The sequence below is a fragment of the Saimiri boliviensis genome, chromosome 4, assembly GCF_048565385.1.
Source record: "Saimiri boliviensis isolate mSaiBol1 chromosome 4, mSaiBol1.pri, whole genome shotgun sequence".
NCBI lineage: Eukaryota > Metazoa > Chordata > Mammalia > Primates > Cebidae > Saimiri > Saimiri boliviensis.
In genome coordinates this window covers 103375947-103403348 of record NC_133452.1, presented here as the reverse complement: position 1 = coordinate 103403348, position 27402 = coordinate 103375947, and the positions used below count along the sequence as shown (strand labels likewise).

Below are 27402 nucleotides of genomic sequence, written 5' to 3'. Positions count from 1 at the left end.
ACACTGATTGAAGAATCACCCTGGAAACATGACATTTTCCTCCAAATCACGGTCGATTGTGCTAAATGCCTGTAAGGCCCTTTTGCTTCCTGAAATCCTATATTCTAGATTTCTAGCTTCCTGTGGGACAAACATGTTATAAGAAGCATGAGATGGGGATTAGCACCACCCCTCTGCCATGCTCTAGCTAAAAGGCCTTGATTGGGCAGTTATTTCAATTCTCCGATGCTCAATTTCTGGTTGGTTTATTTTCCATATTTGTTTAAATGTATCAGTCATACCAAAGAGTATGTCAAACAAGATTAACAAATAAGCAAACCCTCACGTACAGGGCACCAGACTGATAAATACAATCTTGCCCAGCACATTAGAAACCCCTGTACATTCATCCTTGCTCACAACTCCTCCCTTCCACCAGAGGTCACCACTTCTCCAACTTGAACATAATCAGTAACTTGCTTTTCTTTATAGCTTCACCACTTAGGTTTTTGAACTTTTGAACTTTTTTTAAAAAAAACTTTTGAAATTCAGTTTAGTGGAATTATATTTTTCCTGTGATCTGCTTCTTCCATTCAGCATTGTATTTCTGGGCTTCATCCATGGTGAAGCATGGAACTGTATTCATTCATTTTCACTGCTGCATAGCAGGCCACTGTGTGCTTGTGATGGAATGCATTTACCCAGTTTTACTGATGATAAATAGCTGGATTATTTCATGTTTCTGCCATCATGCATATTGCACTATGAACACTCTTGTATGGGTCTGCTGGCATGCATGTGAAAAATCAACTACAAATGGATTGAGGCCCCAGATATGGAAGGCAAAACTATACAATGTCTGGAAGAAAACATAAGAGAATACTTGTATGATGTCTGGATAGAAAAGAACTTCTTGAGACTCAGAAAGTCCAAACCATTTTAAAAAATGATAATTTGGTATAAAGCTAGAAGTGGAACTGCTAGGGACGGGCACATGCCCTATTTTACCAGCAGTAATGCCAAATTGTTATTCAAAGGGTTTGTAGCAATTGACACTCCTACCAGCAGGCAATGAGAGTCTCAGTTGCTTCACATTCTCACCAATGTTTGATTTTGTCAGAATTTTTTATTTTTATTAATCTAGTAGGTATGAAATGGTATTGCTTGCTGTTTCTCAATTGTATTTTCCTGAATACTAATGATGTTTTCCAGTTTTACTTTGTTTGTTGGCTAGTTTCCTCTTTTTAAAGTGCCTTAATTGTTTGCTCATTTTTATATCAGGTTGTTCACTTTTCTTGACTGATTTATAGGATTTCTCTAAATATTCGGAATACAAATTTTGCGTTATTATATATGTTAAAATTTTTCTTCCACTTTGAGGCTTGTCTTTTCACTTTCTTAATGTTATTTTTTAATGTAGAGAAGTTTTACATTTTAATCTAGTCACAGTTGTATATTTTTTCTTTATTTTTGTGCTTTCTGAGTCTCATTTATGAAGTCCTTTCTTACTCAGAGGTCACTCAGCTATTTCCGTATATTTTCTTCCAAATGTTTTATAGCCTTGCCTTCCACATTCAGGTCCTTAATTCATCTGTAGTTGATCTTGTTCTTGGCATGAAGTAGCTGTCTAAATTCAATCATTTCCCTATAAGAATTACTAAGTATCCCAGAACTACTTGTTAAAAGTCTACCCTTTCCCTTCTGACTACAGTACTTCCTGTATCAAATAATTAACGTTCTTATATGCATGGGTCTGCTTCTCACGTATGTATGTAAGAGGTCTTGGGGGGCTTGGGGGTTTGTTTCTTGGTTTTTTTAGACAGGATCTTACTCTAACCCAGGCTCGAATATAGCGATATGATCATAGCTCACTGCAGCCTCAACCTCCTAGAGTCAAAGCTATCCGCTGGCCTCAGCCTCCCATGTAGCTAGGACTACAGACGTGTGCCACCATGCCCAGCTAATCTTTTAAACTTTCTGTAGAAATCAAGTCTCTCTATGTATCCAGGCTGGTCTTGAACTCCTGACCTCCAGAAATCCTCCCACCTTGGTCTTCCAAAGTGCTAAGATTATAGGCATGGCCTGGTCTATACATAAGTTGTGATAGTACAATTTATGTGATTTGATGTCACATTTGATGTCAAGAATCTAATTTTCATTAACATATTGAAGTGCTACATTTGACTTTGTATAATATACCATTAATCTCTGATCTTTGTATTGTCATTCATTAGCCCGAATTTCTCTGATTAACCATATCCTGAAAACCAAAACACAAAGGTTCCTTACGTCTAATGCTAACTTTCAAAAAGCCTATTTCTAAATATCTCTGAGTCTTAGAATAGGCTATAAGAATGGGTCATGTTAGCATTTAGTCCCTCTTTCCTGGTATTTAGTTCTCCATTTCACATACCTAACCCACTTTAGACAGAGCCTGACTCTTAAATGAAGTTATGTGTGGTTTACATCCATTATGTAATGCAACAAAATAATTAAACACTAAGAATATTCATACCAAAAATTTTGTCTATTGAAGCATTTGAAGGCAATGTACAATTAAACACAGTAAATTGTCTTTTTAAACGTTGTGGAATATCATTTCGACCACCTCCAGGGTGGATCATTGCTGCTATGAGCTGCACATCAACAATAGTAGTGAAGTCTCCAGGCTTGTCCAAGCTGTACATTCCTTCCATTTCCATCATCTGTCGCACAATCTCATTAGTTATCTGAAATTTCACACAGCAATATTTTTGTAACATAGCACTATCATATTCCTCCATAACTTCAATAAAACAGTACAAATGAGATTAGAAGAAAACATTCCACTCTTATCAATGAAGTGTTTGTGAATGTTGATGATCACCTTCAAGGTAATTTGACTTAAATTATGCCACTCATGAACTCCAGATCGTAAGTTAAACACGCATGGTTCAAGTCCAAGGTGCCCTTCACTACACTGATCAAACTAATTTCCAAATAAATTTAGATACATGAGTTATATTTGGTTAAATTACATTAGTAGTCCAAGTTACAGCAAGGTTTGCTGCATACATCTTTCATACTCAAAATTCAACACTTAAAAACCTTCAGATCAGACCGTAGGATGGTTTCAGTCCTGAGCTTTCAATATCATATTACTGACTCTTGTGGTTTTTGGTTTTATGTTCTCATCTTATCTCCTCTGCAGCCTCCAATACTGCCAACTCCCCTCCTTGAAAATGTTTCCTCTCTTCGTTTCAGAGACTTTTTTTTTTCCAGGTCCACCTCAGGACTCCAGGGTCACTGCCTAAGCCACTCTTCGTCCACCCATCCCTCACATATAACTGTTCTCCAGGGTTCCATCCTGGGCTCTTTCCTCTTCCCATTATTCCAAGGAATGCCATCTCAACTTTACCTTCTAAAGAATCTCAAATCTGTAACTCTAGCTTTAGATTCCCTTCTAAGCTCTACACCTGTATATTCAAGTCTTTATTGAGCATCTCTTAGTGAATACCACACAAGCACCTCAAATGTAACAATCTTTCATTCAACTAACATTTCATGAATGACTACTGTGTGCCAGCCTCTCTTGTAGCACAGACAAAATTTTCTGTCTTCACGAAGCACACATTCTAATGGTGAGAGACAAGATGTAGAGATACATGTTGGTATGCAAATAAAATGGTATACTCTCAGACCTTTGTAGAATATAGGAGGTGCTCAAGGATGTGACTCAAGGAGAGCAGGGGAGGCTTCACCTGACATGACATATAAGCCAAGATCTGAAGAAGGTGAGAAAACAGTCCAGTTCAATACCTAGGGAAAGAGCATTCTAGGCAGAGGAAACTGCAAATGCAGAGGTCCTGAGTGAACATCATATCCAGTGTATACAAAGATCAGTAAATGTGGCATAAGCGAAGAGTCATGGGAAGAGGGAGATGATGTCGAAATGTGTAGGGTTTTGGGTCATGGTAAGGATTTAGGTATTTATACTTTACAAGTCTCTTTGGAGGATTTGAGCAGAAGAGTGTGTGGTGATCTGACTCTTGTTTTAATTGGTTGATGATGTGAGAACAAGCTGAGAGGGGTGAGGGAAACAGGAGACAGTGAGGAGGCATTTGTAATGATCAAGAAGAGAGCTGGTGGTTGCTGGCACCAGGTGGTAGCAATGGAGGTGATGAGCAGTAGTCAAATTTTAGACACAGTGTGAAGGTAGAATCAACATGATTTTCCCGCATGTGAATGTGGAGGTGCTATTTGCCGAGAGAGAGAAGACTGTTGGAGGAGGAGGTGTTGGAGGTGTTAAGTTTGCGATCCAACCAGACATCCCTAGTTGGATACGTGAGTTTGGAATTCAGGAGCACTTCAGCTTACGGAAGATAAGCCTGAACCTGATCTAAACATGCCTCCACCCTCCTTGTCCTCCAGGAACTGCTGAGGTCTATCTGCCTTGGAGCAGACACAGGCCATACAGAACTGTTTGTTTTTTTTTGCCTCAGGATGAGTACTGAGCTTTTACATGTGTCTAAGGTGAACAGGGTAAACAGCAGAATGGGACCCATCCTGGTAGAACTAAAGTAGATGGTGTCAATGAGGCAGTGTGTTGGTGGGAGGGAGGTATTGGGCATTCCACCAGGAGCATGAGAACTTCTGGCAACATCGGTAAGGTCTTCTAATGGGGAGTGACCTAGGTTGATAGATGATCACAACTAGGACCATGGTGTGTGGCACAGTTAAATAAATAAATAGTTGTTTGGTTTCCATTTTTTGTTTTTGTTTTTTTGAACATCAGGTGCTCCTCAGAGATTATGCCGAGGAAGAGATTAGAGCACTGATAAAACCCTGGGGAAAGGCAGAAGAGAGAAGTTAAGAAAAGATACTGAAGTCAAGTAGCCAAAGAGACAGGAGGCATTTGTTGCAGAAAACCACGTGGGAGCTGAGCATAGTGGCTCACGCCTGAAATCCCAGCACTTTGGGAGGCCCAGGAAGGAGTATCACCTGAAGTCAGGAGTTCAATACCAGCCTGGCCAACATGATGAAACCCTGTCTCTACTAAAAATACAAAAATTAGCCAGGCGTGGTGGTGGGCGCCTGTGATCCCAGTTACTCGGAAGGCTGAAGCAGGGAGAACTGCTTGAGCCTGGGAGGCAGAGGTTGCAGTGAGATGAGATCATGCCACTGCACTTGAGCCTGGGCAACAGAGCAAGACTCTGTCTAAAAAAAAAAAAAAAAAAAAAAAAGCATGCAGAGATTTCAAGATGCAGAGATTTCAAGAAGGGAGAAAGTCAGCTATAACAGAAAAGTCAAAAAAACACTGAAGATTGACAGTAGACTTAAAAACATGACGTTTTCAACCAAGTTATTAACATTTATATATATGTATACATAAAAATACAAATTCAGGATCACCTATATAAGATATTTCAGTCATACCTGATCTCCCCACTCATTAATCACAGGCATATTAATATCATCAATAAACACAGTCATTTTTCTCCCTCCTGGTGGCCCATATGTGCTTCCCATTCGCTTATCCACATAGCTTTCAATTGTTCTCTAGAGAGAAGGAAACGGTTTGTCTTATGTGTTAGATTTTAATCCATATTTCTAAAAATATGAGTATTCTTGTCAAAGTGGAAATATAATTTACTTATGCATTTAATAAGTATACATAGGATCATTAAAATATATGTTGTTAAGTTTTTAAAAAATAAGGCATTCGAGTGTTATCCTTCATTTACATTACAATAGATATGCTCCAACGTTCGGCCCCAGTCTCAATATTAGGTCAAACTAGGCTATTTGGATTTGGCTTCAACCTTAGCCTTAGGAAAGCTAAATAGCTGAATGCCAAGTGCAGCATGATTTCTTTCAAATATATAATATTGTTACATTTTATATGTGTACACATTTTATTGTAACCACTAATTTAAAATGTATTATGTTTATAATATTACAGCAAAGGATGGATTTTACCTGAAACATCATTGGTTCTGTGGCAGATGAAAAGTTTAAACTTTTAGATAGCTGTATTTCAGGATCGTATTTTTTCAAATAGGCCTTAATCATGACAGTTTTTGCAGTTCCCTGCTCTCCTGTGAGCAAAACAGCCTGCAATCATAGAATAATCACGTTGAAATGTGTTACAACATGTTTAGTTTCAAGTATCTTATGATTCTACATTAGTCTTCTATAAATTAACATAATTTTTAATAACTTTTTAGAATTACATCTACATCAAAATAAGTCCCAGTTGTATTACAGATTTAAGCGTAAAACGTGTACGATAAAAGTGCTGGAAGAAAATATGGTTGCATATTCCCCTGGCCTCAGGAATACGAAAGAGACTTTGTAAGCAGACACCCACTTTCCTTAGCAACCTGGAGTCAGCAGTTCAGAGGCTACTGAGTTGGAGTATCTCCTTGGTGTTTCCCTCAAATGACACTACCTACAGGCCCTTGTGTTGGAATTTGATTTTTCTATCTGTAGTGTGTGAAAAGGGTTGTGTTTCTTATGTGGTTTGTGATCATTTAAGCAACTATCTATTAAACTTACTTTATGTTGTTTTGCAATGGTGTCTATCAAAAAATTTGTTCTAACATTGTCAACATTTGGAACCAAAATTGATGCATATTCTGGAACACTGTCAGTTGGATAATAATACGGCTGAAGTTTCTTATTCCAGTGCTCCCAATCACCTATAGCATAAGTAAAATTTCATCTTAATAGAACTATCTTCTACAAAAGTTATCTCATAATACCAAAATATTAAGTGCTATAAACAATCAATAGAATCATATAAACATTTAAAATGTTTTTCCTAAAACACGTTAACATATTTGCTTATCTTATGTCTATGGCATTTGATAATTTTTTTCCCTTTTTCATAAAGTCAGCTTTTTTAAAAAAAACTTTTAGGTTCAGTGATACACATGTAGGTTTTTTACATAGGTAAATTGCTTGTCACAGGGGTTTGGTGTACAGATGATTTCATCACCAGGTAATAAGCACAGTGTCCAGTAGGTAGTGTTTTGATCCTCACCTCCTCCCACCCCCAATCTTCAAGTAGGCCCCAGTGTTTGTTGTTCTTTCTTTGCATCCCTGTGTACTCAATATTTAGCTCCCACTTGTAAGTGAAAATATGCAGTATTTGATTTTCTATTCCTGAGTTAGTCTGCTTAGGATAATGGCTTCCAGCCCCACCCATGTTTCTTCAAAGGACATAATCTCATATTGTTTATGGCTTCATAGTATTCCATGATGTATATATATCACATTTTCTTTATCCAGTCTACCACTGATGTGCATTTAAGTTGATTCCATGTCTTTTCTATTGTGAATAGTGCTGCAAAGAACAATTTACGTTCCTTTGGGTATATACCCAATAATGAGATTGGTAGGTCGGATGGTAGGTCTGGTTTAATCACCAAACTGCTTTCCACAATGGCTGAACTAATTTACATTCACACTAACAGTGTAGAAGCATTCCTTTTTCTCTACAGGCTCCCCAGCATCTGTTATATTTTGTAAAGTTGACTTTTAAATTGCTAAGTCGCCCATCTAGAGAAATCTAGCCTGAAATGGAATTAAAATCAGCTGGTAGTAAAACCAATAATGTAAAGGATACCGAGCAGAAAAGCCACATCAACTGAAAAGCTGGGAAAGACCAAAAAAAGAGTCAATCGTTTACTAGATAGATATAGAATTTTTGCCTTAAGAAATTGATTTCAAAAATCTATTTACATTTTAGCCATCTCTGGATGTTCCTTACAATCTACAGTACCATACTATTGCTGTTGCTAGACAAATTGTATTAGTGTTATTCCTACCACTGTCATTCAGATTGAATTACTTTCATTGATTAGTTTAGCCTCTATTTTAAATGTCTTCAAAAAGATTATACAATGATTCAGAATTATGCCAAAAAGCTACAGTGTACACAGAATGCATGGAAAGAGAGCACACATTTGATATTGGCAAACCAAATATTCATCGTTGGAGTAATAACCCCAATGTCATATTTTCTTGATAAAGTAAGCAAAAATAAGTATGTTTAACTTCTAAAACTCTGCCAAACTCTTTTCCAAAGTGGCTGTGCCATTTTGTAGTATATGAGAGCTCTGGATGCTCTATTATCTCACTAATATTTGACATTATTAACCTTTTTAACTGTAGACATTCCAGTGGCTGTGTGATGATATCCCATTGTGGGGATTTCTTGTTTCTGTTTTTGTTTTTTTGAGACAAGGTCTGACTCTGTGGCCCAGGTTGGAGTGTAGTGGTGCCATCTCGGCTCACTGCAGTCTCTACCTCCGGGTTCAAGTGATTTTCCTGCCAACCTCCTGAGTAGATGGGATTACAGGCACTCACCACCATGCCTGGCTAGTTTTTGTATTTTTAGTAGAGACAAGGTTTCACCATGTTGACCAGACTGGTGTCAAACTGCTGACTTCAAGTGATCTGTCCACCTTGGCCTCCCAAAGTGCTGGGATTACAAGAGTGAGTCACTGCACCAGGCCTCCATTATGGTTTTAATTTGCATTTCCCTGATGACCAGTGATGTTGAATATCTTTTACATGCTTTCTTCACCTTTTACATATCTTATTTAGTGAAGTATCATTTGAAATTTCCCATCCATTTTTAAATTTAGATTGGTTGCCTATTGATAGTTATTGGATTATAAGAGTTCTTAACATAGTCTGGATAACTTTTTTTTTATCAGATACTTATGTTTCAAACAGTTCTTTACAGTCTGTGGTTGGACTTTTCATTTTCTTAAGAGTTTTAAATAGAAAAAGAGTTATTTCCCCCCATTGCACTGGCTAGATTTTGCTATTTAAAATAAAAAATAATCTTTAAATAAAGTTTAAATAAGATCTGTCCCCTTATTTAGGCCTTCTTTAATTTCTCTCAGTGTAGTTTTACAGTTTTAGTGTACGGATCTTACACATATTTTATTAAATTTATTCCTAAGTATTCTCTTTTAGATTCTATTTTTATTTGTTTTTAAGACAGAGTCTCACTCTGCCTCCCAGTGTGCAGTGGCACACTCTCAGCTCAATGCAACCTCCACCTCCTGGGTTCAAGCAATTCTCGTGCCTCAGCCTCCTGAGTAGCTGGGATTACAGGCATGCACCACAATGCCTAGCTAATTTTTTAAATATTTTTTTTAGTAGAGACAGGGTTTCATCATGTTGGCCAGATTGGTCTTAAACTCCTGACCTCAGGTGAGCCGCCCCCCTTGGCATCCCAAAGTTCTGGGATTATAGGTATAAGGCACCGTGCCTAGCCTTGCATTCTATTTTAACTGATGTTTTTAAACTTCAATTTTCAATTGTTTGTTGTGAGCATATAGAAATAGAACTTATCATACTTCATGGCCCTTTTGTCCAGTGACCTTCTAAACTCCTTTAGTGGTTAATAACTTTTTGAAGATTCCACAGATGGTCATGTCATCTGCAAATAAAGAGAACTCGACTTTTTCTTTTCTAATCTATAGACATTTAATTTTTCTCCCCCCATCGCACTGCTGAATTTCTAGTAAGTGTTGAATAGAAATGAAGATGAATAGAGGTGAGAAAGACAACCTTGTTTTGTTCCTGATCTTGGGAAGGATGTATTTGGTGGTTTACCATTACGTATAACATTAGCCTTAGATTTTTTGTAGATGTTCTTTGTCCCAATAACAAAGTTCCTATTTTATCACAAAAGAGAGTTAAATTTTGCCAAATGCTTTTCTTCGTCCATTAAGATGACTGTTTATGGCTTGTTTAGTTTTTAGTCTAATACAGAAGATTAAATTGATCAGCTTTTAGCCAAAATAGACAAATGGGACCTAATCAAACTCCACAGCTTCTGCACGGCAAAAGAAACAGTCAGTAGAGTGAATCGGCAACCAACAGAATGGGAAAAAATTTTTGTGGCCTACCCATCTGACAAGGGGCTGATATCCAGAATTTACAAAGAACTAAAGCAGATCTACAAGAAAAAAACAAACAAGCCCATTCAAAAATGGGCAAAGGATATGAACAGATACTTTACAAAAGAAGACATACAGGAGGCCAACAAACATATGAAAAAATGCTCATCATCACTGGTCATCAGAGAAATGCAAATCAAAACCACATTGAGATACCATCTCACACCAGTTAGAATGGCGATCATTAAAAAATCGGGAAACAACAGATGCTGGAGAGGATGTGGAGAAATAGGAACACTTTTACACTGTTGGTGGGAATGTAAATTAATTCAACCATTGTGGAAGACAGTGTGGCGATTCCTCAAGGACTTAAAAATAGAAATCCCATTTGACCCAGCAATCCCATTACTGGGTATATATCCAAAGGATTATAAATCATTTTACTACAAGGACACGTGCACACGAATGTTCATTGCAGCACTGTTTACAATAGCAAAGACCTGGAACCAACCCAAATGCCCAACGATGATAGACTGGATAGGGAAAATGTGGTACATATACACCATGGAATATTATGCAGCCATCAAAAACAATGAGTTCACGTCCTTTATAGGGACATGGATGAACCTGGAAACCATCATTCTCAGCAAACTGACACAAGAGCAGAAAATCAAACACCGTATATTCTCACTCATAGGCGGGTGTTGAACAATGAGAACACATGGACACAGGGAGGGGAGCACTACACACTGGGGTCTGTTGGGGGGAAATGGGGGAGGGGCAGGGGTGGGGAGGTGGGAAGAGATAGCATGGGGAGAAATGACAGATACAGGTGAGGGGACGGAAGGCAGCAAAGCACACTGCCATGTGTGTACCTATGCAACAATCTTGCATGTTCATCACATGTACCCCAAAACCTAAAATGCAATAAAAAAAAAAAAAAGAAAAAAAAAAAAAAAAAGTCCCACCTACTGATACCCAACATATAAAAAGGTACTTCTTAGATTGACAGCCACTGGAAAAAAGGAACATATCCTTTGATTAAATCACTCAGCCCTTCAAAGGATACTATAAGCTTTCTTTTGCAAGATTACCTATTCCTAAAGGTATTCTTTAAAGATCAGTTGAGCACAAATGTGTACACTTGCATTGTCTACAGGGTAGAGACAAGAATTTCTACTAGGATTTTAAATATTACCCAATATTTTAAAAATCTAGTCAAAGATTGAAATGTAATTCATATATTATTGTGCCCTGCACTATGATATATGTTTGGAAAGATATATTATTGATCAAGACGTACCCTCTCTGCTCAAGGAGAAAATAACACCACCTACCAAATTTTAATAACAAAAGCAACACTAGTAATAAGAATGCCTAGGAACTATTCTAAACCCTTGCCATGTATTAATTCACCTTATTCTAAAAATAAAACATTCTAAAAAAAAAAAACAAAAAAAAAAAAAAAAAAAAAAATTGATCAGCTTTTAAATGTTGAGCTTCCATTTCTAGAATAAAAGCCACAGTTGGACTTCATATGTTAGCCTTTTTGTATACTACTAGTTTGTTATAATTTTATTTAAAAATTTGTGTCAATGTTCCTGAGGAATATTGGTCTATTTTTTTTTTCTTGGAATGTCTTTCTCTGGTTTTGGTATCAGGGTAACACTGTCCTTATGGAAAGGGTTCAGAAGTGTATCTTCTTATTGTATGTTTTATATCTTTTGGAAGAGTTTGTGCACAGTTGGTATTATTTCTTCCTTAAATATTTGGTAGAATTCACCAATAAAATCATCAGAGCCTGGAGTTTTTCTTTGTAGGAAGGATTTTAACTACAAATTCAATTTCTTTAGTAGATATAGGGCTATTTAGGATATATATTTCTTCTTTTTAAATTTTATTATAAATTGAAAAATTATAATTATATATATTTAAGAGGAACAAAATAATGTTATGGTTTATGGCTACAATGTGGAATTATTAGCAAATCAACATACCAATCACCTCAAATGCTTGTCACTTTTTTTGTTGAAAATATTTGAAATTTACTCTCTTAGCAATTTTGAAATGTACACACATTGTTATTAACTTTATTCACCATGCTGCACAATATCTAGTTTTTCTTGATAATGTTTGGTAGTCTGTATCTTTCAAGGAATGTGTCCATTTCATCTACATTATCAAATATGTTTTTGTAAAGTTGTTTCTAAGACTCACTTCATGTTTTTAATGTTTGTGGGGTCTATAGTGATGTTCTCTCTTTCATCCTAGACAATGGTAAGGTATGTCTTCTCTTTGGTCTGATGTCTCTAATAAGAGATTTATTTGATTGATCTTTTCAGATCCATCTTTTGGTTTCACTGAGTTTTTTCTGTTGCTGTTCTATTTTCTGTTTCATTGATTTCTGCTTTGATCATTGTTCTTTCTTCTACTTACTTGGGTTTAATTTGCTCTTCTTTTTCTAATTTATTAAGGAAGAAGTTGAAATCATTGTTTTGAGACCTTTCTTCTTTTCTAATACGGACATAAAAGTGCTGTAAAGTCTCCCTATTGAAAATTATTATATGACCCAGAATATCTTGGTAACTGTTTAATGTGTACTTGAAAAGAATGTATATTCTGCTATTTTGGGCTGGAGCATAATTTTGAATTAGGGATATTGATAGTGCTGTTAAAATCTTGCATATACTACTAATTTTGTCTACTTGGCCTATCAGTTATTCAGAATATTGACACCTTTACTATAATTGTGGATTTGTCTATCCATTTCTGTTGTTCTCTGACGCTTCTTCTCTATGCAGATTCCTCCTCTCTCTGGTGCTCTGCCCTGAAAATTCCAGCCACCTTGGCCTCAAATCAACCTCTGCCTCCACATTTTGGTGAGACAGCCAATTCTGTTTGATCTTCTTCCCCTCCCTAAGCTGCTGCTTCAAACTTCATTCATGCAGTAAACTAGCGCAATCATCTTGTTACACTTCCCTCCAAGATTTCTGTCCTGTGCTGCCTCTTGTCCAATGTCCGAAAAAATGTTTTACACATTCTGTCCAGTTTTCTATCTTTCTAATATAAGAGGTTAAACCCAGTCCCTACTATGCCATCTTGTCTGGAAGTATAAGCCTCCTTATTTAATTTTAAATCTAGAATAACATTTTCTCCAAAGATGTTAACGTCCATGAAAAAATAAAAAGGATGGATTAAGAATGAGCTAAGAAAGGATTGGCTAGAAGTCATCTGGAGTGGACACGTTAGAGCCCTAAATAACCACTAAGTATGTAATATCTTAGTTCATTTCATGGCCACAAATGCTCAGGCAAATGAATTTCATCAGAAGTAGTTATTTAGAGTGGCAAGATCGAATGCCTAGAACCCCTCAATAGTTTAGTCAACAAAACATTACAGGACCATCCTGAAGAAGGAATATGAGTCTAGATTGTTGTCAACCTTTTGTTAACACCGCCATTAAATATAAGAAAACACCATTGTCTAAACTTATAGAACCAGTTCTAGCTACTTGGAAGAAAATGCCACAAACATCAGTGGACTGCTCTTTAAGAAATGTAGCAATGTATATTTTTGACGGCACAGAGAAAGATAATTATCTTATTGGCATCCTTATTAGAGGCCATCTCAATCCCCTAACCAATTTTCCAACCATGGTTGGAAAATTGCTGTTGATGGATTTCACTCTCTGTAACTTGGGGCCTGGGCTCTAACCAAGGACAAGGTGCTCAGAGGGAGGCAATCTGGGCCTTCAAAGAGGATACAACTCTGTGCTGCTCGGAAGGCAGCTCTGTGGAGAGCTGGGCTCTGGATTCTAAGGGAGTGCATAACTAGATTTAAAGATTCCTTTAATTGTTAGTTTGCATTTTGAGTTGGAGTTCCTGTTTGCTATCACAAACTTTTAGCAGCATCTAACACATGTAATAGAATTATTGGCCATTCTGGTTAAAGATGACCTGATGAAAAAGTTTATTTATTTCAGTCCCTTGCAAACACAAATTTCCACTTAATCCCCAGTTTCAGTATGATTCTCCCACCATTAAATGTGCTTGGTGTCCCCCAAGTCTAGAAAACCCTCTATTTTACACATTCAAACAGTAACTCTTTAGTCTTGCTAGTGTGGAGAAGGCCAATTGTCTGGCAGCAGGGCTTTGGAAAGTGGCCCAGGGGTCTTTTTCTTCAACAGACTTACAACCAGCCCTGTGGTTTTTAGCTCAACCTTCACCCCAGTTTTCACTTCCTGAGCCCTTTGAAGGTCCTGTGCTGTGCACTTCTCAATTGCTTCTCAACTCTTCCCACTGCCAGTGTGCTAAATCGACTGCCACTTACCTTTCTGCTTTCTTGTTTTCAAATTTTGTTATTGCTGTCTACTCTCCTGCTCTATTTATCCTTCAGTTTATTCATTAAAACAAACAACCAACCATTGCTGTTTTTGAGCTTTTAGGAAGAACCAGAGGTAATTATAGTTTTTAGGAAACATATTTTTTCCTCTTTGGAACTTAGAAGAATTGGGGCCTGGGCTCTGGATGAAAGCACCAACTTCAAGGGCATTGATTTTAAGGAGCAGTGAACTGGACTCGGCCATGCGTGGAAGGCTGGGGGGCTAAGGTGGCAGCACTGGACCTTGATGAATCTGCTACATTCATGTCTACTCATTCCAGCATTTCCAACAGGGAAGGGTGGGGCTGGTCTGCTCTGAATATTAGCATGCTTTGGATCATGAAGAATCTGTGTTCTCCATGCTGCTACCTTTCCTCTTCCAACATTAGAAAGTAGATGATGTGCAAGGTATGACTAACTTATTTATGCCAGATTCTTCTGAGGTCACTCCAAAAGGAGAAGTCAAGAGTCTCAATACCAGGTTCTGGCACAACTAACATGCAAAATGCCACTCTCTTTCAAATGCAAGCCTTTTTCTTAATTGTTTTAATATCCCCTCACAGAACAGTTTACGAAAGCTTATATTTTTCTCATTTGAAAAAAAAAATTCATTTTAGGTATAATTCAGTGGGCTTACCAAAATCAGTAACATAAAACTCATACATGGTTTGATTTGAGCCCTTAGGTATTTCTGGTAAGTCCAATTTGCTTTCATGCTGCCGTAAGAAGGCTTCCAGCTTTTCTCTGCTTTCCAGTTCCAGAAGGGCTCCTAAACTCCACATCAGGCCAAACACAAATAATTTATGAAGATGTTCGACGCAGGAAACACCACCTTCTTCTTTAGAGGGAATTAACCCTTCCAGAAGATTGAGAGACTGAAAATGTTTTAAACAAAATAAATTTTTAAATTAAAATTTTGAAAATAAAAAATTTTAAATAATAATTAAACAGGAGAAAGGCAGACAAAAGAAAACAGATATGTCTCAAGCTATTGCTTGATCGCTGTCCTACAGCCAACAGCAATAAAAGCAAGGCTATCCTGCTTTAGACAGGCAGCATGGTCTAGCAGAAAGGAGGGCGAACTGGAAATCTGCTAGTATGGTTCCTACCCCCAGCTCATGCCACTGACCTGAGTCTCAATTTCCTTCTAGCAAAGCAAAAGGCCTAGACTAGATGTTAGCAGCTAAGGTAGCTACTGGTTCTTCTAAAGTTTGGTTATCCACATTTTCGAGATCGAAGATTCTATTTCTTTGTAACATTTTGCAGGACTTAGCGAAATGTTTGGCAAATGAAGTTATACTGGAGTACAGTCACACTCATTCAAAATGTTTGGTCAATAAAGTTTTATTGATGTGCAGTCACACTCATTCACCTATGCATTGTCTCTAGCTGCTTTTGTGCTACAACAGCAAAGCTGAGTGCCTGAGACAAAGAGTTGTACAAAATATTTATTAACACCATCTGTCCCCTAAAGAAAAAGTGTGCCAATGCCCTATAGCATCAGAAAGAAAACTACAGTAAGACATGCTTGGTCTTTGGAAACAAAATTATTTCAAAATAAAATATTCTCTTACGCATTTTAAAGTAATTACTACATAATTCGCTGATTTGGGCCTTATATATTGTTTCTAACCTACCCACAAATGACTGACATCCCTTAACTGAGAATCAAAGCTCTAGAATGTTTAAGGAGAGATCACCTATCGACCAGGATTAGGAGAGCCCTTGAAGAACTGTGATTAGTTCCATTTTAACACAAAGACTAACAGGGAAAATTGAATAGAAAAAAAAAGGAATGCTGGCTGGGCATGGTGGCTCATTCCTACAATTCTAGCACTTTGGGAGGCTGAGGCAGAAGGACTGCCTGAGCCCAAGAGCCTAGACCAACCTGGGCAACATAGGGATACCCTGTCTCTACAAAAAAAAATCCAAAAATTAGCTGGGTATGGTAGTGCACGCCTGAGCCCCAGCAACTACAAGGGCTGAGGCAGGAGAATAGCTTGAGCTCAGGACTTCAAGGTTACAGTGAGTTATGATTGATTGCACCACTGCATTCCAGCCTGGGCAACAGAGCAAGGCCTTGTCAAAAGAAAAGAGAGAAAGAAAGAAAAAGAGAGAGAGAAAGAAAGAGGGAGAGAGGGAGGGCGAGAGGAAAGCAGGAAGGAAGTGAAGGAAAGAAAAAGAAGGAAGGAAGAAGAAAGCAAAGAAAAGAAGGAGAAAGAAAAGAGAGAAAGAGGGAGAGAAAGGAAGAAAGGAGGGAGGGAGGAGAAGAAAGAAAGAAGGGAAGGAAGAAAATAAAGAGAGGAAGGGAAGGGAGGAAGAAAGGAAGGGAGGGAGGGAAAGAGAAAGAAAGAGAAGTAAAAAGAGAAGGGAAGGGAGAAAGAGGAAAGAAGGAAGGAGAAAGGAAGGAAGGGAAAAATAATGCTACAAATTACTTGTCAGATAATTTTTATGAAAAGATTTTTCTTATCTGTTATATGCTAAATATGCGAAGCCGAGTTTGCCTCGCAAGTTTTCTTGATTGCAACAGGCCTTTCTGTTCTTTTCCATGAAGCTACCAATTTTAATTTAATTTAATTTTTATTTTATTTTTTAAGACAGGGTCTCACTCTGTCAACCCTGCTGGAATGCAGTGGTATGATCTTGGCTCATTGCAAACTTGACCTTCCAGGTTCAAGTGATCTTCCCACCTCAGCCTCCCAAGTAGCTGGGAGTACAGGCACTCACCACTACACCTGGCTGAATTTTGTAGAAACAGGGTTTCTCCACATTGCCCGTAGCTGATCTTGAACTCCTGAGCTCAATCAATCCACCCATCTTGGCCTCCCAAAGTGCTGGGATTACAGTTGTGAGCCAGGGAGCCCAGCCAATGAAATCATTTCCTACTGTTGGGATAGAACCAGTATTCAAATTCCAGTATACGTGTGTGTGTGTGTGTGTGTGTGTGTGTGTGTGTGTGTGTGTGTATTTTAAAATTTACTTTCAACCAGTATTCCAGTATTTGTGTGTGTGTTGCTTTTTATTTATTTAAAAATTTACTTTAATTATTTTACTGACTGTCATTAGTAGACACACCCTCTGGGACAGGTCACTAAACCTGACAGAGGGAAAGATAGTTCATTCCCCTTCCTCTGACAACATCCCTCTGGGAAGTGAAAATAATAGAGAAAACAGTAAGATCATTAAGAAGATCTTTAATAGGAATCAAAATTCTCAGAGCTTTAACAGCCACATTATCAAATGATTCTTAGGGACTATCTGAACTTTCTATTTCAGATGGCTGTAAACTACAACTGAGTGAAAAAAAAAAATCAAAATCTAGTGAAAAAAAGATCTTACTTGCACAATATAGTTGCATTCCAAGAGCTGCATTTTGGGATTGAGACTTAGTTTCATGTATGTGTATGTATCTTCAAAGGCTTTCTCATACAGTGTGTGGAATACAGCAGCTTCCTGTGCAGTGCGTTTCTTCAACCATGCCTGCAGCAAAGAAACAGAATCTCTGTTTATTAAGAAAGTGAATAAACGGAGAGACTCTGACGGTTCTTCTACCCATCTCTCTGCCCCACCTGTAATATTGGCCTCCAGCTGAGAGCAGAGCTGCTGATATAAACCATGCCCATCCTAGAAACTGTGGCAGGAGACGCGTTCTCAATATTGTGGACTTCGAACAGAAGCTTACAGCTAGGGGCCATGGGAATTCGATCTCCATTCGCTAACGTCAGAGTTTTATTATCATCCAACACAGAATTTAAGTTCTCAATCCAGATGGCATCCACAGGACCATCTAAAATGAGGAAAATGTTTTCACCTGCAAACAATTGAAACAGAAAATCACTTTTCATCTGCAAATGATTAAAATGGAACAATCAACAAATATTGTCTTCATAAGCTGGCAGGGAAAAAAAGATCACAAAGGAGGGTTTGTGCACACCTTTTTTAGCTTTTAGTGTTTTTCTCCACAGAGTAGAAAAAATCCCATCTGTCCAGTCATTGGTAGCCGTGTCCAGTCTGCCAAACATCTGAGGCGCAGTAATGGCTTTTGGATTCATTCGCATTTCTCTATGAGGCCTTCCACATTCCGTTTGCGCCTTCATTAGAATCGTTATTACAGTTGTCTTTCCAGAACCACTGGGCCCCAGAGTCATCAAGCCATGCCGTACCAGAGACGTCTCATATAACTACACAATTAACCAGTAAATTAACAAATGTAATTTATGAGTCTGTTGCTGATATTCATAGCAGTTACCTGAAGTTTAAAGGCTTTAAATGAACTCTTCATTAAAGTAGCTAGTTCACTATTTTTAAGTTGTAAAAAGTGTTCGTTGTTTTACTAGATGTGCATAGCAAATTAGTACCACGTTATAAAATGATGTAAGTGATAAAGTAATGACAATGTAGAGCCTGAATTACATTTTGGAAATAATGAAATCAGGGTCTAGTTTTTGTTTCTTGTGTGATGATGATTTCCTGTGATTTTGGTATGGTGGTCTATAACCAGCAGTTTTTCCATGCGCAAACTTTCTCGGCATCCAATGTGATGATATCGCCCCTTAGTGATGGTAAACAGCAACGCAGAGCATCACAGTGAAGATCCCAGTTTCACAGGGGCCTTCTTTTTTTTTTTTTTTTTCACTTTTTCAAAGATTTTTATATTTTTTCCAAATATAGGTAAGCTGTTACTACACTTACGTCCAGTATCTACATGTAATATAATATGGAAAAGACAAAACGAAAGACCTAGCAACTAGAGAATAGTTTAGAGAGTCTGCCATGGCCGTGCAAATTAAAAGGTGTAGCAAAAAATATGCAAAATGGGCTCAGTTAACAATAGAAATTTTCTCACTTATTTGTGGGGTTTTTTTTTTACGTGATTTAAATTTTTTGTTTGTTTGTTTGTTTGTACGCAGCCATCAAAAACGATGAGTTCCGGTCCTTTGTAGGGACATGGATGAACCTGGAAACCATCATTCTCAGCAAACTGACACAAGAGCAGAAAATCAAACACCATATATTCTCACTCATAGGCGGGTGTTGAACAATGAGAACACATGGACACAGGGAGGGGAGCACTACACACTGGGGTCCGTTGGGGGAAAATGGGGGAGGGACGGGGGGGTGGGGAAGTGGGAAGAGATAGCATGGGGAGAAATGACAGATACAGGTGAGGGGACGGAAGACAGCAAACCACACTGCCATGTGTGTGCCTATGCAACAATCTTGCATGTTCTTCACATGTACCCCAAAACCTAAAATGCAATAAAAATATATATATATATCATATATATATATGATATATATATATATCATATATATATATCTCACAGGGGCCTTCTAATTCCCCAGAAGTACATCTTGAATGAGGATTCCCGTGCACGTGCTTCCAGGAGAAATCAGTTAAGAGAAGAGGAAAGCAGGACAGGAATGGGAAGAAGGTGTGATTGAGGACAAAGCCCTGTAGAGGGCAGACTTGAGCCTGCTCCCACGGGAGACTGGGGTGTAACTTCTCAAAGATTGCTCCACCTGGAACAAGGCAAGCTTGACTTTCCTACTCCATCACCCATCAACTCTTAGAGAAGCTGATTTGGGGTGGGTGTGAAATAAACTCCCTTGTAGCACCTACTCTTTGTGTCTGCCAACAAAGTGGCTCCAGCCCTCCTTTTGCTGTGACAAGCAAAAGCACACAAAAGCTGGGCAGGGGCACGTGGAAATGGTAAAAGAGATTCAAGGAGACATTCTAAGAGCATGGACAGCTGCTGTTACAACATCCTGTCTGTAGTTTTCTTGATAAAAAAGTAAGAAGTTGAAGGTCTGACAGCTGATCAGAGATAGAATGAGTTATTCTCCTAACATTTTGAACAGAAATGTATTACCATTGTAAACTAGAGTTTAGAAGCAACAGAGGCACTGTTTCTGACGTGTTCAAGAGCAATGCTATTGACATCAACAAAGAATCCAAAATTCTAGTCACCACCCATTGAGATGGCAAGACTTTTAGAACTCAGTATACTTTATGCATATCACATATCATGTTTCCCAGAAATTTTAACACTTAAAATAGTTTCCAGTACATAAATGATGAAAAAGACTTCCCCCATGCACATATTTCTTTGTAAGATTTGGATGTATCTCAGATATGGGCACATCTTATAATCTGGCAAGAACAGCAAGTTAAAATAAGAATTGTTACATTAATATTTCATATGCAGTTTTTAACAATGTCCAGAATTTCAGCTCCTTAATTTTCCAAAAGCCCTGGAAAATACTCCCAAAGCATCAAGCTCATAGAGATTTAATCCTGTGTCTCTGCTATAAGTTCTTGATTCTCCTGGTAATCCAATCCAGTGGTTGGATGGTTGCCACAGAATGAAATGTGATGAACAGAAAGACACCAACATACACAGTAAAAAGGCTCAGGTTTCAGTGTAGGTGAAGGATATAGCATGTCCACCCAAAGCAGGAGCAACGTAGCACTCCTGGATTCCTCAGGCTCTGCGCCCCACTGAGGCACCCAGATGTGGTCAATACTGCCAGATTGGCACAAGAAGCCAGCTGAGTTGTTCGATTCCCCCAGAGTTTTTATAACCTTTCATCCCAACATTGACACCAGGTGTAAGTAACAACTGCAGTAAATTATTGCTTGATTACTGCAAGACAGGGTAAATCCATACTATCTTCCTAGGACCACCACATCCCCCTGAGTATTCTTTTTTGCAATGATGTATATGTGGTGTTTTAATTTAACAATTACATCAAGTAAGACTAACCATTAGTTCTTCCCTTCAGATAGAAATATTTAACACATACTTGTCATTATACTGACAATAAATTAAAATGTCTTTACCTGCACGAGTTTCAGGTTCCAGGGTGGATGGTTAATCAAACCTTCTATCTGAACTTGGTTAGCTACTGCAGCTTGCAGTTCCTCGTAAGTACTACTATCCAGTTGCAGTCCTGGAAACAGGTCATTGATTAAGCTGAGGAATAGGGGTTCATCTTCATCAACCTAAGGTGGCATAGTTTAAAATAAATTTACTCAGTCAATAAACGTTTATCAACTAGCTGAAATGTGCATAGCACTTACCACTTCATGCCCAGAGAACCATTTACTACTCTCCTAATCAGGTTTGTATTCTCTGGTACTTTCTCTGGAATATCACTGATATGGTTTGGCTGTGTGCCCACCCAAATCTCATCTTGAATTGTAGCCCTCATAATTCCCACCTGTCTTGGGAGGGAACCAGTGAGACTTAATTGAATCACATGGGTGGGTCTTTCCTGGCTCTTCTCATGATAGTGAATAAGTCTCACAAGATCTGATGGTTTTATAAAGGGGGTTTATCCCGCATATGTTCTCTTGCCTGCCACCATGTAAGATGTGACTTTGCTCCTCATTCGCCTTCTAGCATGATTATGAGGCCTCCCTAGCCATGTGGAACTGTGAGTCCATTAAAACTTTTTCCTTTATAAATTACATCTTTATTAGCAGCATGAGAACAGACTAATATAATCACCACTGAATCCTCATGGTACACAAAGTTCCTTCCCATTCAATGTGTTCTACAATCCTGTCCCAGTCTATTGCTCCAAAGTACAACCTCATTACTTTATCACATGAATACTCTGCTTCCCACAGAGTGGCATTTGCATTAACCTTAAAAATGATAATTTGTAGTTCCAACACCATGAGATTAAAATACTATTTTTTTTAAAATTGGGAAAATACCCATAACCCTACATGATTTCATCCAGCAATGGCTGGAAAACTCCATCAGGGCAGTCTTCTGAGCCTTTCTTATAAGCAGTAGGTTTGAGTACACTGACTCCAACCCTTATTTGCAGTGTCTTTAATACATAGATTGCCCTGTTCCCAACATCTGGCCCCTTACGACTTCTCTTTACTCTCCAGGGATTTGTGATGCTTTCTTGAATGCTTGTCTAGGAATTTCAAAAATACTGTCCCTACAGTCCATGTTGGTCATACAGGCAGTGAGGTATACTGCCAGGATCAGTGGATTTGGCATCAGAAAATCTTATAAATGTTTGTCCTAGCTTCTCAGCTGATGGTGATTATGGGGGAATCCTACAACCTCTCAGTCTCCATTCCCAGCAAGCGAAATGACAATAAGCAGACTAGGCATCCAGATCCCACAGAGTTGCTGTGAGGCTCAAACAAGACAATACACCTGGAAAGACTTTGTAAAAGTAACGAACTCCACAGATGTTACTTTTGTAATGAGAATGTAGCTTCCCAAGAACCATTTCTTCTTTAACCTTGTACACCCATGGCATGGGCACAATATCTGGCATGCAGAAATCCTTATATGCCACATGAACCTGTTCGTCAGCTAGTTCAAAACAACCTGGCTGGGCTGGGCGTGGTGGATCATGCCTGTAATCTCAGCACTTTGGGAGGCTGATGGGGGTGTGGATCATTTGCATCCAGGAATTGGAGATCAGCCTGGGTGACATGGCAAAACCCTATCTCTACAAAACAGTACAAAAATTAGCCAGGCATGGTGGTGCACACCAGTAGTCCCAGCTGCTCAGAGGCTGAAGCAGAAGGATAGCTTGAGCATGGAAGGCGGAGGTTGCAGTGAGCCAAGATTGTACCACTGCACTCCAGCCTGGGAGACAAAGTGAGACTCTGTTTCAAAGAAAAAAAACAAAAACAAAAACAAAAAGCCGAGCTGTAACTGTGACAAGCATGAAAGTAGCATGCTCTCCACAGCAAATTTTCAATTTGGTTTTGGAAAACGGAAACGGAGTTTATGTTTTGGGAGAGATATCTCTGAGATAAGCTAGTCACATACAGAGAAAACAAAAAGTTCTCATGGTTCCCTGGGAATCCAGATTCTTATGCTAAGAATCTGTGTCACTTTGTGAATAATGGTAGAGAACTAGGTTGAATCTTGGAGCTGAGGCCCACTGATGACCTGGTTCACCTGCACACAACTGATAAAAGGAGGCCATTATAGTCCCTGTTGGTCACACAGAGTCGTAGTCTTTTGCCTTCTTCTGGAAGCATAGCGGTAGCTTTGCACACCCATCATCCCTATAATTATTAGTACTCATAGCTGAACATCAGCCTACCCCCACTTGTCCACCAAATAGAAAGAAACCACGTCAAAATTTTTGGAAAAGTAGAGAATTCAAAGAAGATACCAGTTTAGAAAGGTTCATATCTCTTAGTCCTCTCATGACAGTGCTTAATTCACTATCTTCTGGTCTGGCTCTTTTTTGAGATCCAAGAGTCCTTAATACAGATAGAATATTTCTCAACCCAAAGTCATAATGAACCTAAGATGGGAGAAGAGGGCAAAAAGATGGTTTAATTGAAAAACTAAACGTAGACTCATAGCTCATTCTATGCACGTAGGTCGACTCTGGTACTTATACGCCATAGTTTTGGGGTGGCTAAGCTGCAGAGTTTATTAGCTCAACTTTCCTTTGACTGAAATATGAGCATTCCATGGGAAAACCCAAGCTATATGATCAAGTATTCACACCTTAAATATCTTTTGAGAATAATATAGTCTGATACAGTCTGAGCAACAAACAATACGTTTTAAATGCATAACCAAGAGGTTACACACTATGTGATTATGTTTACATAACATTCTTGTAATGAAATTCTAGACATAGAGAAAAGGTGAATGGGTTAGGGATTTGGGCGAGAGGTGGGTGTGGCTATAAAGATGTAGCATGAGGGAACCTTGCGGTGATGGAACAGAGCCGTATCTTACATATTCCTTACTACTACATACACAACACCAGCGCCATGTATAACTGGTGAGACCTTAACAAACTCTGTGGACTGCTTCAGTGTCCATTTCTGGTTTTGTTATTGTGCTGTAGTTACAAGATGTCAACAGCAGGCAAGGCAAGGTGAAGGGTGCACACCTCCCTGTACATTCCTTTGCAGCTTCCTGTGAATCTACAATTATTTCTAAATAAAACGGTCTTAAAAATACACAACCAATAGGCCAAATTCTAAAAGCATTCTAGGAAAGAGTCAATGAGATTTTAACTCACCGATGAGCATTTTTCAAGGGAAAATTACGAAGTGAAAAACCAAATTCTATCACTGGTGGGGAAAGAAGATCTATAAAGTTACCTGTTTAGTAAGTTGCTCTTCACAGAGTTTGTAAAGAACATAAAATTTTTGAGCCAAGATAACATTTTCAAGAAAACCACAGCTTGCAAGTTTAACTCGCATAATGATCTGAAAATTAATAGAGTGAGATTTTTTTCAACAACTTTAGTGAAAAGCAAGTAAAGAACATAAAGTACATTATGCTTTTAAATCCTGGTACCTACCTGTCTATCAGGAACCATCATAGCAACCGTTCTAAACTGGATTTTTAAGTTTTCTGGTAGTTCCTGGCGCCCAGCATATCCAGGGTTCTAAAAGTTAAAATATGTTTAATTTTTAATTGTTGATACAATAATCATTTCTGAATACAAATATATTTCAAACCCCTAATTCAGATTTTAAGATGGTATTGAAAAATATTAGATTCATAAAATGTTATGGTTTTCTCAAAACAATGTGTATTGGACCATACATATTTATTAATATTCATATGCCCTTTTATATATTGCCATTTTTTATATTGCCATTTATATATTTTCATTATATTAATACAGTCACACAATTTTGTGTGGCAAAAATTAAGTATCTGTGTGCCTACTGGCTTAAAAAAATAGAAAAGAACATGAAATAATCAAAGAGGTAACTGAACAAATACCTGATTGTGGTCTAAAGTATGTTAATGAAAGAAGGGAAAAAAACTCAGGATTTTATACTGATGAGCTTAGTTGGGCACTTTTCGTATTCCATCTCTTCAATTATTCTTTGCAGTTATAGTTATAGAGCTCTTTGGCTAACAAAAACCCATCAAAGTGAGGGGAAATAAAGATGAGAATGACAGGAAAAACACCAAAAAGGACAAAAGTAGAGGCTGACAGGAAATAAAAGCCTCCTAAGAAGCAACAGGTTGAAGATAGGTCAGACCCAAGTCTCAAAGGAAAAGGTGGGGATTCAAAGACAAGTAAGGCCAACAGGGATGAGTTATTTTAGGCAAGTCTGTTAAAAACCTTCAGTCCCTGACCATTTACTGGGCACTGTCAATAGGCCAGGTACCTTGCTAGGGGCTGGAAATACGGAGATTGGGGCTACCTCTCAATATTCCTCTTATCCTTCCTTAGCCACAGAAGCCCACTTGCAAGCTGGGTACATCAACACCTAGATTAAAAACTACATTTCCCAGCCTGCCTTGCAGCTTAAACTTTACACTGAGAGATGCAAAGGGGCACACACGGTATTGAAATATCCTTGATGTCTGTTTGAAGGGAGTTGACTCAGTCTACTGGCTGCAACACAAGAGAGATGCTTTCTGTAGCGTCTTGGGTCAAAAGGTGACCTTGAAGATGAAATTCATATGGAGTAGAACCATAAAAGGATCTTAAGAGAATAAATCCTTATATGTTCAACTAGAACATGTTTTAGGTTTCAGTTACTTACAGCTTAATGCAATATCTAATTGCTGTTTCCAATATTACTCTTAATCCAGGGAGCATGTTAAGCTTTTTTCTAAATTCTAGACCATAGTTTCCCACTGAATACATTTCTTCATCCTACTTCCTGAGTTAGAACCAATACTTCCAGATTATTCGTATTTCCCCCTAACTGCTTTACTGGATGTTTGCTTATTATAAAGCGTATCAGAATTCTTTCTGATTTTGCTTCCTATAATTTATCATCTCTATCCATGGGGACATTTAAAAATTCAGAGTGCTTTGTGTTATCTTGCAACTTCAAGATTTAACTTTATGGAAAACACATAAAAGCTTTAAAACTGGTAACACATAAAAGCATAAAAACTCCTGTTTATTCATGCCTTTGGTTTTCTGTCTTTACAGTACTGAATCTCAAAGTTCACCCTTCATCATATAGTAACTGAATTTGTTACAATTCTTTGGTATAGGACCTTGTTAAATTATTATAGAAATTTTAAGTCATTTCCTTTTATTCAGTGTCAAAGAAAAACCAAGCATGGAGGTTAAGCAGTCAGATCTTGATGTTAGAGAGACAATAATTTCTTTCTCTTACTGACTGGGTGACCTAGGAAGTTTTTAAGTCTCACTGAGCCTCAAGTCAGTCAGTTATATAATACCCACTTCAGAGAGCTGTCGTAGCTATAAGATACAGTGTACATGTGAGAGAATATTTCAGGTCCTTTCTCTTTCTAGTTACATAATAGGACTGCACGTTTTCCCCCACCCCACCACCCCATGAAGTTAGGTCATGAAACTTGCTTTAGCCAATGACTCAGGACTTGTGGCGCTTCTGGAAAGAAACTCTAACAGTCAGAGCACAATTCTTCATCTTTTCTTTCTCCTTTGCTTTAGCAAAGAGCAATGATTGAGATAATAGGTACCTTGTAAGGCCGAGTACCTGAGTAAGGACATACAAAGCAACCCTGGCCTCACACCCCTACTCTAGTCAACCCCACAGTGGACTTGTGGCATGACAGACAGATACATCTTGTGGTTTTAAACAATTAAGATTTAGAGATTGTTTGTTACTACAGAATCACATGAGTTATGTCATCAGATACAGCACATAGAACATTTAGCCTGCACCTTACACATATTATACTAAGTGGTCAATAAACAGTGGCTATTATTATCATTAGCATATTAACCTCTGTAGATCTGGATCTGAATTTTTTTTTAATTAAAAAAAAATGTAGCTGGGCACAGTGGCTCATGCCTGTTATCCCAGCACTTTGGAAGGCCACAGTGGGTAGATCACAAGGTCAGGAGTTTGAGGCCCACCTGACCGACACGGTGAAACCCCGTCTTTACTAAAAATACAAAAAAAAAAAAAAAATAGCCAGGTGTAGTAGCACACGCCTGTAATCCCAGCTACTCAAGAGGCTGAGGCAGAGGAATTGCTTGAACCCTGGAGGTGGAGATTGTAGTGAGCCAAAATCTCGCCACTGTACTCCAGCCTGGGCGACAGAGCGAAACTCCGTCTCAAAAAAAAAAAAGGAAACAAATTTTACTATTTTATCTTCTATCTGGGCTTCTATCTACTGACTACTCAAAAAAAATTATACAATCAGAGAGAACA

At 38.2% G+C, this 27402-nt stretch overlaps 1 protein-coding gene across 1 annotated transcript in view; it reads right to left on the bottom strand.

Moving 5' to 3' along the window:
* Positions 1 to 27402, bottom strand: part of DNAH8 (dynein axonemal heavy chain 8) — a 313022-nt gene that overhangs the window by 133539 nt on the left and 152081 nt on the right. The window contains exons 45-56 of the mRNA XM_039467518.2: positions 24582 to 24668; positions 24379 to 24486; positions 23427 to 23561; positions 21106 to 21267; positions 18196 to 18442; positions 17831 to 18072; positions 17601 to 17741; positions 14899 to 15136; positions 6517 to 6659; positions 5938 to 6072; positions 5395 to 5517; positions 2495 to 2708 (exon numbers count right to left, since the gene is read on the bottom strand). Coding sequence (XP_039323452.2) covers positions 2495 to 2708; positions 5395 to 5517; positions 5938 to 6072; positions 6517 to 6659; positions 14899 to 15136; positions 17601 to 17741; positions 17831 to 18072; positions 18196 to 18442; positions 21106 to 21267; positions 23427 to 23561; positions 24379 to 24486; positions 24582 to 24668 — 1975 coding nt within the window. The remainder of the gene's footprint in view (positions 1 to 2494; positions 2709 to 5394; positions 5518 to 5937; positions 6073 to 6516; positions 6660 to 14898; positions 15137 to 17600; positions 17742 to 17830; positions 18073 to 18195; positions 18443 to 21105; positions 21268 to 23426; positions 23562 to 24378; positions 24487 to 24581; positions 24669 to 27402) is intronic.